The sequence below is a fragment of the Mastacembelus armatus genome, chromosome 16, assembly GCF_900324485.2.
Source record: "Mastacembelus armatus chromosome 16, fMasArm1.2, whole genome shotgun sequence".
Classification (NCBI taxonomy): Eukaryota; Metazoa; Chordata; class Actinopteri; order Synbranchiformes; family Mastacembelidae; genus Mastacembelus; species Mastacembelus armatus.
In genome coordinates, this window is record NC_046648.1 from 22656944 (window position 1) to 22669283 (window position 12340).

Genomic DNA, 12340 nt, shown 5'->3' on the forward strand with positions numbered 1-12340 from the left:
CTATGTGGTTAAATAATGTGAAATGCTGGATGAAGATGAGAAGTCTAAAGTTTTCCCATGAAGGTCTGTACAAAATGTGATGGTAATTCATTGATGAGTTGAAATATTTCAATCTAGACCAAAATAACTGACCAGCTGACACTGAGCAGCACCATCCAAGTACATCCAATCACACACAGCTACAACAAGGACTACATGACAAAGGCAATTCATGCAGCGGCTCTTCAAAAATCTACTGAAGTCTGTTGGCACAAATATCTCAGCAACTCGACAGCGATTCATCCATCACAATCAAATACATACATAAATAAATAAATAAATAACCACAGCCTTTAACAATATAAAAGAGAAAAAAGATTTCCCATGGTAACCTCATGTCAGATAAGTCACCTGAAAATGCTTCCTGAATTAAATGCTGTGCAGGAAGAAAATGCCAAACTCCTCCTGCCATATTTTAATAAAGTGTGTGACCTTCATTTGCCACAACCTCAGTCCCGGGGTCAACAACAATAACCGCCTGAACGGGTGAGGGTCCACTTTGAGAAAATTAGTTTTTTCAGTCCTCATTAGTGATACATGTTGTTCTTTTGCCCTTAATACAAATGAATCTTGATTATATAAAGTTATTGACCAATGAAAACAAAAGATAATGGAGGCAAATTGACTGAAACCTTTTTATGTCAGTTATGTGATTACCCTTGACGCCTCAACCCCTTTTACTCTCCAACTCATTAACTTGTGTTTGTCTCTTGCTCCAGCTTTGCCACTTTAAAACATAACATACATACATACGATAAAAGACATCCTGGACTTCGACCTCTATTCAGCAACTCCATAAGTGCAGAAGCAGTGTCTGGGTCAGCTGCTGAACCAGCCCCCACTGAACTGGACATTAATCTTCATTTTATCACATGGTTTTTGCTATGAATCACATTTGTCTTGTACACACACTCCAGTTCTTTAAATAATTGATGTTCCCAGCCTCTCCTCGCTGACAGCTACGCTCAGGAGGTTTAATACAGGAGAAAGAGTTTCCTGGTCTTAAACTAGAGAGTTAAACTGAATGAATAAATTGAACATACATAAGTAGGTTTTTCTCTATTTTTCTTTGGAGTAAATCATTCTACTTTGGGTTTTTACCCCTATATAATCTGATAGAAACACATCTACTCCTTTATCTGTAGTTGTCAAGTGAATCAGTCAAGCACAGCTGACACCAGACTGGAGCTGAACTTTCTGGCAGATGCTAAAGTAAACTTGACAGTATATTCTGATTCTGCCTCATGCAGTGTGGTCTTCAGAGCTAACCACAAACATCTTGTCTCTCATCTGCCTCATGATTAAATTGCCTTAAAGTATCATTCCCATTTAATTACTGTCATTATCATCAATGAGAAATTACCAGCGCCCCAAACGGCAGGGTTGATTAGGCTTTCAGGGACAGACAGATTATTTATTTATCTGTGGTCGCCTGTGAAGGGAAGATATGAATTGGGAGGTAACTTCATGTAGCGTCTGCTCAGCTTAGTTAACCAGCTCTGTGGCTCGTTGCTTCCTCTGACTTTACTCTCCTGCTGTCACTTTGCTTCTCACCATTTCCTGACTCTTCTTTGTTTTCTTAATCATACAGCACACACATCTGCATATAACGTTCAGTCTTATCACAGATGAGTTAGCCACTGATGTGTTTTCAAATAGACAAACAAAAAGTACCTAGTGTCTTGTCAGTGCACTGACTCATAACAGATGCTTAGAGATCACAGTTTGACCTAGCAATGTAAGAAATGTGTGCTTGAAGAATGACTCAATCCTTTTTCAACTCAAACAAAAGAGGTTCTTTGACAAATGGGTTCATACATCAAAAGGTAACTGAAGTTCTCCTTGTCGCTTATTGATGGAACGACACCTCTAGATTTCACTGAAGTGTTTCTTCTCTTAGGATGAAAGTGTCCAAATCAGTAAAATCAGCTGTTGTAGATGAGTTTGAGATGAAAATGGGCCTAATCTTGGAAGCTAATGATGGACATGTGACTGAGAACTGCTGCTAAAAGCAGGTGGATTTTGCCTCGAAGACGTAAGCAATCTTCACTTCAACACAATAACCCAGGAGCTGATTACATGCACCTAAAAATCCTGCAGGCAAGAAATAACCACAAAATCTAAATAGGCCTGCTGCTGCCGCTGCAATGTTTCATTGGAAAATACAGCCTGCACACCTATTTATGACACCGGAGCAGACACCAGTCAGACATAAAATAAGTCAGAGGAGAAAAATAGCTTACTTCTTGGGAGGCACCTGTCCTACATTGACCCGGACACAGATGACCTTGCGAGTCTGCATTCCTGTGGAACAGGTACCCTGACTGTTGCTACTGGCACGGACACTCATGGAGGTGTTGAGTGATGAAGAAGAGGGGTCTTCGGCACAGGGGCCCCAGGCCCCGGTCTGCCAGTGGTAAACTGTACAGGCATGTTCGTTACAGTTCCGCACCTCCTGAAGGGCACTGCTGTTTGGGCACAGGGAACCACCTGAGAACATCAAAACACAACAAGCATCAAAAAATGTATTAGAGGAGTAAAACCTGAACTAACCAATACTTTTATTTTTACAGTGGACTGAACGATGTGCGATATGAATCTAGTCATTTCTAGTGATGAACCAACAGAGAATTGTGCAGCTCACTTTAGCTCTGCAGACCTGTATCGAGCACACAGCAAACAGCAGAATAAACAACATTACAGATATAAAGATGTGTTTACACATCCCCCAGCTCTTTTCATGCAGGCATTTTTGGTCTGCAGCGACTATGCCTATGAGATCAGTTTAAATAAATCACTTCTACTTCAAGTCACAGGTCTGACTTTCAGTGTAGAGCTTTGGTGTGTACATCCTCCGTCTACTGTTTTCCCACCTTCTCTGTGCCCATCTCTCTCATTTCTTTTCCAAGGCTATAGATAGTCAGTCAGTTTTTGGGTCGATGAACTAAGACAGCCCTCTATCATTTAGAGTAACTTCTGAGACTTAGGGCTTTGTGCAAAGACCAAGAGGCTTTGTGGGACAGAATCCTTCACACCTGTATTTTGCTGTGAAGTTGACAGAGAGGCAGTGTAGACACAGTTGGGTCTGAATCACAGACTGCCAACTCAGACAAAACTCAACCTAATGGTTACTGAAAAGATTTCCTTTCTGCTGACTGCACCACGCCGCTTTAGCTGACTGACATCATGGCAATACTAGTCCCAACCCTGGCAGGACATAGCTCCTCAAATGTTCATGTGCTGCTGCTGAACAATGACTTCGACAAAAAACTGTAAAGGAGCAATGACTGACAAAGTGAAAGGGGGACACCAAACTAAGCCACTCTAGGTTATTTAAATGTATTCATGCTTGCATGACAATTTATAATTCACTGGCAAATGTACAATGAGCTAGAGCAATTGCCACTTACAGTAACATGCATCTTGAATATCATTTAGCTGATGGAAGTCAAACAGTAAGAGCCATGGGCTTAATAAAGTCCCAACATAATCACCATGTAATTAACTGCAGTTATGCTAAATAGGTCATTAATTATTCCTATTGATTTATCAAATATGCAATCCTATATAGGTGGCTGGATATTAATATCAACCCTGTATCTTTCAGCTTTGACTAGTTCCTGTAAGTTTTTCTTTCTTCATTAATATTCAACAACGAAGCTGTAAAATCTGCCAAGAAGCTCAAAATCTAATCAGATAATCGGCTCTGCAGGGGGAACCAGCGGTGGAGAGACAAAGCTTCTTCAGCTACTGTTGATGAGTGTGTGTTCATAAAAATCTGTCTGAACAGACAGCAGATTATAGTTTAATATAGTTATCTTTTGTATTTCTCAACCAAGTAAAGCAACTTCAAACACAGCTACTACTTTCTACTCTAAATTTAAAGATTTACCGAAAAGTTCTGGAAACTTTGGCACCCGTGAAAGACCTTTGATAAATACAGACGTTAGATATGTTAATGTGACAGGCAAGCTATGCACTACATAAACCAATGCTACAGCAGGACAACAGGAAACAGCTAAAACAGTGAAGCTATTTACCACATGGTGAACAAGCCTACACTGTATTATAGCTGCTTTAATAAATCTGAACTCTATTATAAGCTACACTAAAGTTATGTTAATGTACCAGTTTTTAGAACTAAAAACAGCTAACAGTTTTCATTTTGCTATGTGTTGACACATAGCTGAAGGTTTAAAACAGCTACCAGAAACTTTAATTACACGTTACCCTCCATCACTGTGATCCATGCCACAACCATGGCAGTGACTGTGAGGAAAACACACAGTCAGATAAGACACTGGAAGATTTTCTGCTGAAATGTTTGGTGACATGACAAGAAGACAGACAGATGGACAAGCAGACATAAACCAGAGAGAACAAGTATATGCACAGAAATGATCTTAGAAACAGATAAACAGTGAGTGTCAGGCAAGGAGATATACCAACAGAAATAATCACCAGGACAGATAAGCAGACTGTTTGAGATAAGGACAAATGTGCATGCAGACAAGTGTGAAATTCAGACATTCAGTGAGTGACAGCAAAGGACGACTTGAAAAGCCATGACTAAGCCAACATCCAGGCCTCATCTGCATATATTTCCATGCATGATGGTGCAGAACACTGTCAGCAGGTGGAGACTCACCTTCTCCGGCATTGTAGGCCAGAATGGAACGGGTCCTCATCTGTTTGCCCTCTATGGTCTTGCTGGAGCAGGTCTGAGAGCAAGTAGACCAGGGGGTCCAGTCACTGAGCACACAGTCCCTTGAGCAAGGCACCTCACAGGGGACAGGCTCTGGAACCGAGGAGGACGAGCAAAGATTTCTGTCCACCTCCCCTCCTGAAGAAAAAGGTGACAGAAACAAACAAGATCAACACTGGTAGAAAAGTTTAACAGACGTGGGCTGCCCTTCAGAGTAAAAGCACATATCACGTATGTGTACAACTCGCTAATAAAAAGTAAACTAAGGATAATATGTAATAACAGAATACTAATAATGAGGTTTCACTTTTGTAATAACATAAATACTGCAAAAAAAACACATGGGGAAACATCCATAGGTGAATGTGAAACGTGATATAAACATGAAGAGACAAGGTTCCTAGAAATACTACAGCCACATTTAACATCACTCCACTCAGGGAAACAAAAGTTATTATGAGACAACTGATGCTGAAACTGAGAAGATTCAGTCCCAATTAATCGTCATTACAGAAAAAAACATTTCTGTGTTTACAGGTAATGATTCTGGGTCTTGTTTTTATTTTCAAGGAGGGACAGTTTTGTTTTGCAAATAATGCAAAAGAAATGTTGGGTTTACTTTCTGGCATTTACCAATGATCCTTTCTGGGAAATTTTTTGTCGCAGCAAAGAAATGGATAGCCGAATATTACCATGCTAACACTGTGCAATAAGAGAAATCATCTAAGTCATTTTATAAATTACTAAAATGAAACCTGGATATTGGCAAGAGTTTTAGTATTAACCACTGTAATTATTACAGTTTTGCTCCTTCATTACTTTGTGGCATATAAGATGCTATAATTTAATGTCACCATTTGCTAAATTATATATTGATTTATTTATTAAACATAATGTGTTTGTGCCACCATCCTTTATTCACCAAATGTGTTGGGCAAGAGGCTATTTCCAGTGTCCTTATCTACAGTTTACTGACTGATTGATCGACATGTTACCATAGAAAGTCAAAACATTACAATCAATCACCTTTTTCAAAAAATACTAGTCACTGTACAAACGACCTTTGCCCTCAGTGGATACAAACCTTAGACATCAACATCAACACAGCATATGACATGTTTTTCTCTTAACCCATCAATGTGTAAAAAAAAACCACACAGACTTCATAAAATGACTGGTGCATGAAACAGTGTACTGGAGAACAGATGTTTAACATCATTTTTGCACTGGTTTGCACCTTCGTGTGTTCATTCTCAAAGTAATTTCCAAGTCTTCAACAATATATTTTGTGTAGACTGTAATTTAAGAAAAGAGCACATACACTATGAATGGTTTCCATGCAGCCATGCAACAAACCAACAACTTGGACAATGAAATAAATTTGGAAGCTAAAATAATAATCACACTCCAGCTACACTTCAGTACAGAGACAGTTGGTGCAGCTGGAAACATGAACAGCTGTGCATCTTAATTGATGGCGCAATGTCAAGCACACAGTCTCTTTCAAACTGCAGAGACATGTTTGTTTTCTTAAGACGTCTGTTCTCCCTAAGACAACCGGGGGAGGCTATTTTCCAGACTGGCACTTTGATCGTGTCACATTTCTAGTACAGAAAAAAGAACGTGCAGATGTGAAGTGAAGATTTGAAAGTAAGAACATGACGCAGAGCGAAACAAAGAGCTGCAAGTAATTATTCTCTGCCCAGGAAGTTACTGTAGTTTTGGTCCACCAGTGATTCAAAATACCTCAATTAAGTACTTCAGTACTGTAGGTAGTTTTGATCCGTTTAAATCAAATTGAAGTTTTTTTACGCTACCGTATTTACTTCTTCCACACTACATTTTAGGGGTAAATACTGTTCACATTACTCCATTCCATTCATGTTACAGCTGTAGTTACTAAGTACATTTCAGAGTAACATTTTTGAGGAGCCTGACATCCATATAATAAAAATATAAAGTAATTCAAACTGGCTCAAGGTCGAGCAGCTACAACAGCAACAGACTGTTTATCTACTGAGAGATGAGGAATAACAATCTGATCATGTCAGAGCAGACAGTCAGCTATTGGGTACGCATACTTTTGAAAGTTTGCTGTTAATACTTCTACTTCTGTACTTTTTAAATATGATTTTTAATACAGGACTTTCACTTCTAAAGAAGTATTTTTACATTGTGATACTGGTACTCTGCAAGTACAGGATTTGAATACTTTTTTCACCACTGCCCTTTTGACTCTTTGCAGTTTACTGGGATTTGATTTTAATATTTCTAGATAATGTCAATATAATTTAGTAAATAAACTCAAAAGGGTATTTTTGTTGTCCTCGGGCTGTGAAGTTGCTTTAAAATGGAACTTGCTAAGTAGAAGAGACAGTTTAATAAATATACTTGTCTGAAACTACAAACATAATCAAGCTATCTGGCATTAAAAATCCAAATTCAGAACAGCAAAGAGCAGCCAGCATTTTATCCACTGACATGTCTGATGTTTGAGTCAACATTATTCCTGGATTTACCTAAGCTCTGCTACTCCACAGAGGTAATTTGAAACATTTCACATGTATTTTTCATTTTGACAATTGAATATGATGCTTTTTATAGATCATTTGTAGAATATTCACACTGCTGCACTCTTGACTGTGGCTCGTCTCTATACGAAAGCGTCACTGAACACAAAAGAAGGGCTTTTTTTTTTTTCGCACTATTGTGCATGTTTTATTAACGACCTAGCATCAGTAATAATGAGGGGATTATGTTGACCCAGATATTTGTCTATGTTGCTTCATGTGCTGCCATAAACCAAATAGAGAATATTGCATTCTGTAAGTGAAGCACCCAGCAAGGTATAAAACCTCCAATGGTTGAATTGAAATTTCAAGGAAGGGAGAATCACTTGAGCTTCAAAAGTCAGACAGGGCCTGACTTCGCATTAAGATGTCACTGCAGTGAACCAATCACAGCTGAACTGAGGGAAGGCATGAAAATAAAAAGTGACAAGGGATCCGAGCAGTTTTTCAGCTTACACAGTGAAAACATGAATGAACAGAAAAGATGAATGAAAGGAAAACCTTTATGCTTGGTGTGCAGAGAAGAAACAACTTTCTGCAAAACAGAGCAGTTGTTCAATATGGGGAATATCAAGCAGCCATGTTTCAATAACATTTGTATCAAGCTTCGCCTGCTGTCTGGGGCCCAGCTGTGTGGCCTTTTCTTTTATGACTGGGACACACTTGGAGAAAATATACAGCTGACATCGCAGTGAAAAAGCTCTCAGGCGAAAAACAGAGTGAAAATCCAAACAGAACAAATCAATTTTCATCAGATGAGGGAGTGAAGGTGGGGGAGGGGATCAATCAACCGAAGTCAGGGGGGAAAGAACAGTGCAGAGTTTCTGTTACCACTGCAGTACAAGGGGGGAGTATCCATCAGACCAACCCCAGTGAATACCTGGAGTTGATGCCTGAACTGTGATTTGTGGGAGACGTTAGAAGGACAAATCAAGTTCTCTAGTGGGGAACACATAAACAAAGTCACTGCACGGGATCATAAAATGAAGATTTACTGAGTACATTTGGAAATGAATTAGATCCATAGAGCTGTAGCACAGTCTAAATTTACATGCTGAATAAACAAGCATGGTATGTTGTGTAGTACACAGCTTACCAGAAAAAAAACAAAAAACAACTGGCTAAAAATCAATAATGTGTTGTGCCTTATTTTGTATGACATTTCTCTTTAGCCTGAAGCAAATAGGAAATATGGAAAGAATCACTGCATCACTTCCCCTTATATTTAAGATTTATAGTAATAAAGAGTAGCAGTAAAAATCAGGAGCAGCAAAGGGCACAAGATACTCAGAGACCCAGGACCACGAAGGATTGATTTGATTTAGTGAGAGTAAGGTTTAATTGTGCGTGCAGAGAAGAAGACTGTAATGAGAGAGACAGCCTGAGAGAGGTGGCGATGCTGAATGAGGCAAGTGTTAATGTAGGAGAGTTTAAACGGAGGAAGAGAGGAGGGAGGAGTGAAGCAGAGGAGTCTGGAGAGAAAGTTGATGAATGGCGACCAGGGGTCCAGTCATAGAAATCTCCTCACGTACAGCGCTGTGCAGAAGAGTTGGAGGGTCAGTAGACAGGCAACTTTGAAAATATAGGATTTTTCATACAAGGTCAGACCTGCACTTCATTGCAAACAGAGGTGAGCCAAAAGCACAACGCACTCTAAGGATGACTAAATAGCAAGTAGGACTTTGCTTGAAAATGTCAGTCCAGAAACACTGCATCTGTAGTGCAGAGGTACAGTGGGTACGGAAAGTATTCAGACCCCTTTAAATTTTTCACTCTTTGTGTCATTGCAGCCATTTGCCAAAATCAAAAAAGTTCATTTTATTTCTCATTAATGTACACTCAGCACCCCATCTTGACAGAAAAAAACAGAAATGTAGAAATTTTTGCAAATTGATTACAAAAGAAAAACTGAAATATCACATGGTCATAAGTATTCAGACCCTGTGCTCAGTATTGAGTAGAAGCACCCTTTTGAGCTAGTACAGCCATGAGTCTTCTTGGGAATGATGCAACAAGTTTTTCACACCTGGATTTGGGGATCCTCTGCCATTCTTCCTTGCAGATCCTCTCCAGTTCTGTCAGGTTGGATGGTGAACGTTGGTGGACAGCCATTTTCAGGTCTCTCCAGAGATGCTCAATTGGGTTTAGGTCAGGGCTCTGGCTGGGCCAGTCAAGAACGGTCACAGAGTTGTTCTGAAGCCACTCCTCTGTTATTTTAGCTGTGTGCTTAGGGTCATTGTCCTGTTGAAAGGTGAACCTTCGGCCCAGTCTGAGGTCCTGAGCACTCTGGAAGAGGTTTTCTTCCAGGATATCTCTGTACTTGGCCGCATTCATCTTTCCTTCAATTGCAACCAGTCGTCCTGTCCCTGCAGCTGAAAAACACCCCCACAACATGATGCTCCCACCACCATGTTTCACTGTAGGGATTGTATTGGGCAGGTGATGAGCAGTGCCTGGTTTTCTCCACATACCGCTTAGAATTAACGCCAAAAAGTTAAATCTTGGTCTCATCAGACCAGAGAATCTTATTTCTCATAGTCTGGGAGTCCTTCATGTGTCTTTTGGCAAACTCTATGCGGGCTTTCATGTGTCTTGCAGTGAGGAGAGGCTTCCGTCGGGCCACTCTGCCATAAAGCCCCAACTGGTGGAGGGCTGCAGTGATAGTTGACTCTGTGGAACTTTCTCCCATCTCCCTACTGCATCTCTGGAGCTCAGCCACAGTGATCTTTGGGTTCTTCTTTACCTCTCTCACCAAGGCTCTTCTCCCACGATTGCTCAGTTTGGCTGGACGGCCAGGTCTAGGAAGAGTTCTGGTCGTCCCAAACTTTTTCCATTTGAGGATTATGGAGGCCACTGTGCTCTTAGGAACCTTGAGTGCTGCAGAAATTCTTTTGTAACCTTGGCCAGATCTGTGCCTTGCCACAATTCTGTCTCTGAGCTCCTTGGGCAGTTCCTTCAACCTCATGATTCTCATTTGCTCTGACATGCACTGTGAGCTGTAAGGTCTTATATAGACAGGTGTGTGCCTTTCCTAATCAAGTCCAATCAGTTTAATTAAACACAGCTGGACTCCAATGAAGGAGCAGAACCATCTCAAGGAGGATCAGAAGAAATGGACAGCATGTGAGTTAAATATGAGTGTCACTGCAAAGGGTCTGAATACTTATGACCATGTGATATTTCAGTTTTTCTTTTTTAATAAATTTGCAAAAATTTCTACATTTCTGGTTTTTTCTGTCAAGATGGGGTGCTGAGTGTACATTAATGAGAAATAAAATGAACTTTTTTGATTTTGGCAAATGGCTGCAATGACACAAAGAGGGAAAAATTTAAAGGGGTCTGAATACTTTCCGTACCCACTGTATCATTAGCACCAAACTCAGCTCCAGTAACCTCCCATCATCTACTTGAACCACGAGCCTGGATTCTCCCATCTCACCGTTGCTGTTGACGCACCGGACCTGCGGGAGCTGAGCGCCGGGGCCACACGGCTTCTCATCGTCAGGGACACACTGATCCAGACTGACCAGCTGCCAATCATAACACGAGGGCTCGTCACATGGCACCGCCTCCACCAGGTGTGGGCAGTTTCCAGGACCTCCCGTTGGCTCGTTGATGATCTGACGCTTCCTAAGTTTGAATCCTGCAACGAGACAAGAAATGCAAAGACAAAGGCTCTTTTACATCTGAATTACAGCAAATATATAAACAATATCTTCCCAGAACAATCTCAAGTGTATGAACAGCAGTAGTGGAAAATACTGCATTTTTACACCACTACATATATTTTGACAGTTTTAGCTACAAGGTAGTTTCAAGATTTTATAATATTTTACATTAAAAGCTCAGAATTCATTGTGAAAGATTAAATCTGTGGTTGGTAACTACTTGTTAGAAATTTCAAAAATAAATTGTGACAGGTTGCAACCCATAGTCACAGAAATTAAGAAAAATGCAAATATGTATATAAGTTTGAGTAGCAGAAGGAATTTTTTCTACATCATGACCCTTCAGGTTGATCTGGTGATCTGGCTCCTTGAAAAGAGCCTGACCCCCAGGTTGGGACACATTGGACTTTTACTTAAGTAAAAGTAAAAGTAAAAGTAAAAGTACTTAAGTAAAACATCTGTTTCAGTTATGTTTCTTCACAGCTGACTTTATAAAACAGCTTATAGACACTAATGGGAATATGAGGAAATCTCTTGACTTCCCCACTCAGACGGAGCTTGAGGCCGCCTGTCTGGTTTTTATTCCCAGTAATGTCACACAAACTGTGCAGAGAAACATTTGCTGACCAACCAAACCAAGTCATAAACAATTCAGCCTTTGACATTATTCTTTTAGTTTTAGTGAAACAGTGTTGATCACTTACTGTAATTGCTCTTTCACATACAGACGCTTATATCACATTAGATTTATATGTAATTTTGCTTGAGTATTTCAATTTAGTCAAACTATGAATTTAATGATTACACGGCTGCTAAATACTGCTAATACATTTTATACTAAATATGCAATTATAATGAGGCTGCAGTACTTCTTACAGAAATGTTATATTTCCTGAATATTTTTATAAGATAACCTCTGTAATTACATTTAAACATGAACTATTCATTGGACATTTCTGAAACTATACAATATAGAATTATAGCCAGTTTAAAAATCACAATAACATTATGCGATAGCTATAATGAAAAATACTTTCAGACTGATTAATAATGTGTATAAAAATATTATTGTTGTGTTGGATGGAGAATAGCAATAATAACATTTACCACAGCGTAAAAAAAAGCACCTAATCTTTTACAACCAGTTGTTTTGTTTACTCCAGTAAAAGCCACTGAAATAGCTTCTGCATAATAATATATTACTTCCACATTAAATTTCATACATTAGTGTACTTAATAGAAAGCGTGAAGGAAGAGGTCGGTGATTTTTCATCACAAAATAAAACATCAGTGCCAGAAGGACGGGCGGATGACAGATGATGGAGTAATTACTTACCAACATCGTTAATAGAGCAAAA

At 39.6% G+C, this 12340-nt stretch overlaps 1 protein-coding gene across 1 annotated transcript in view; it reads right to left on the reverse strand.

Moving 5' to 3' along the window:
* thsd7ab (thrombospondin, type I, domain containing 7Ab) overlaps positions 1-12340 on the reverse strand; it is a 119586-nt gene that overhangs the window by 51831 nt on the left and 55415 nt on the right. The window contains exons 6-8 of the mRNA XM_026317399.1: positions 10754-10957; positions 4688-4882; positions 2283-2529 (exon numbers count right to left, since the gene is read on the reverse strand). Of these exons, the coding sequence (XP_026173184.1) occupies positions 2283-2529; positions 4688-4882; positions 10754-10957 (646 nt within the window). The remainder of the gene's footprint in view (positions 1-2282; positions 2530-4687; positions 4883-10753; positions 10958-12340) is intronic.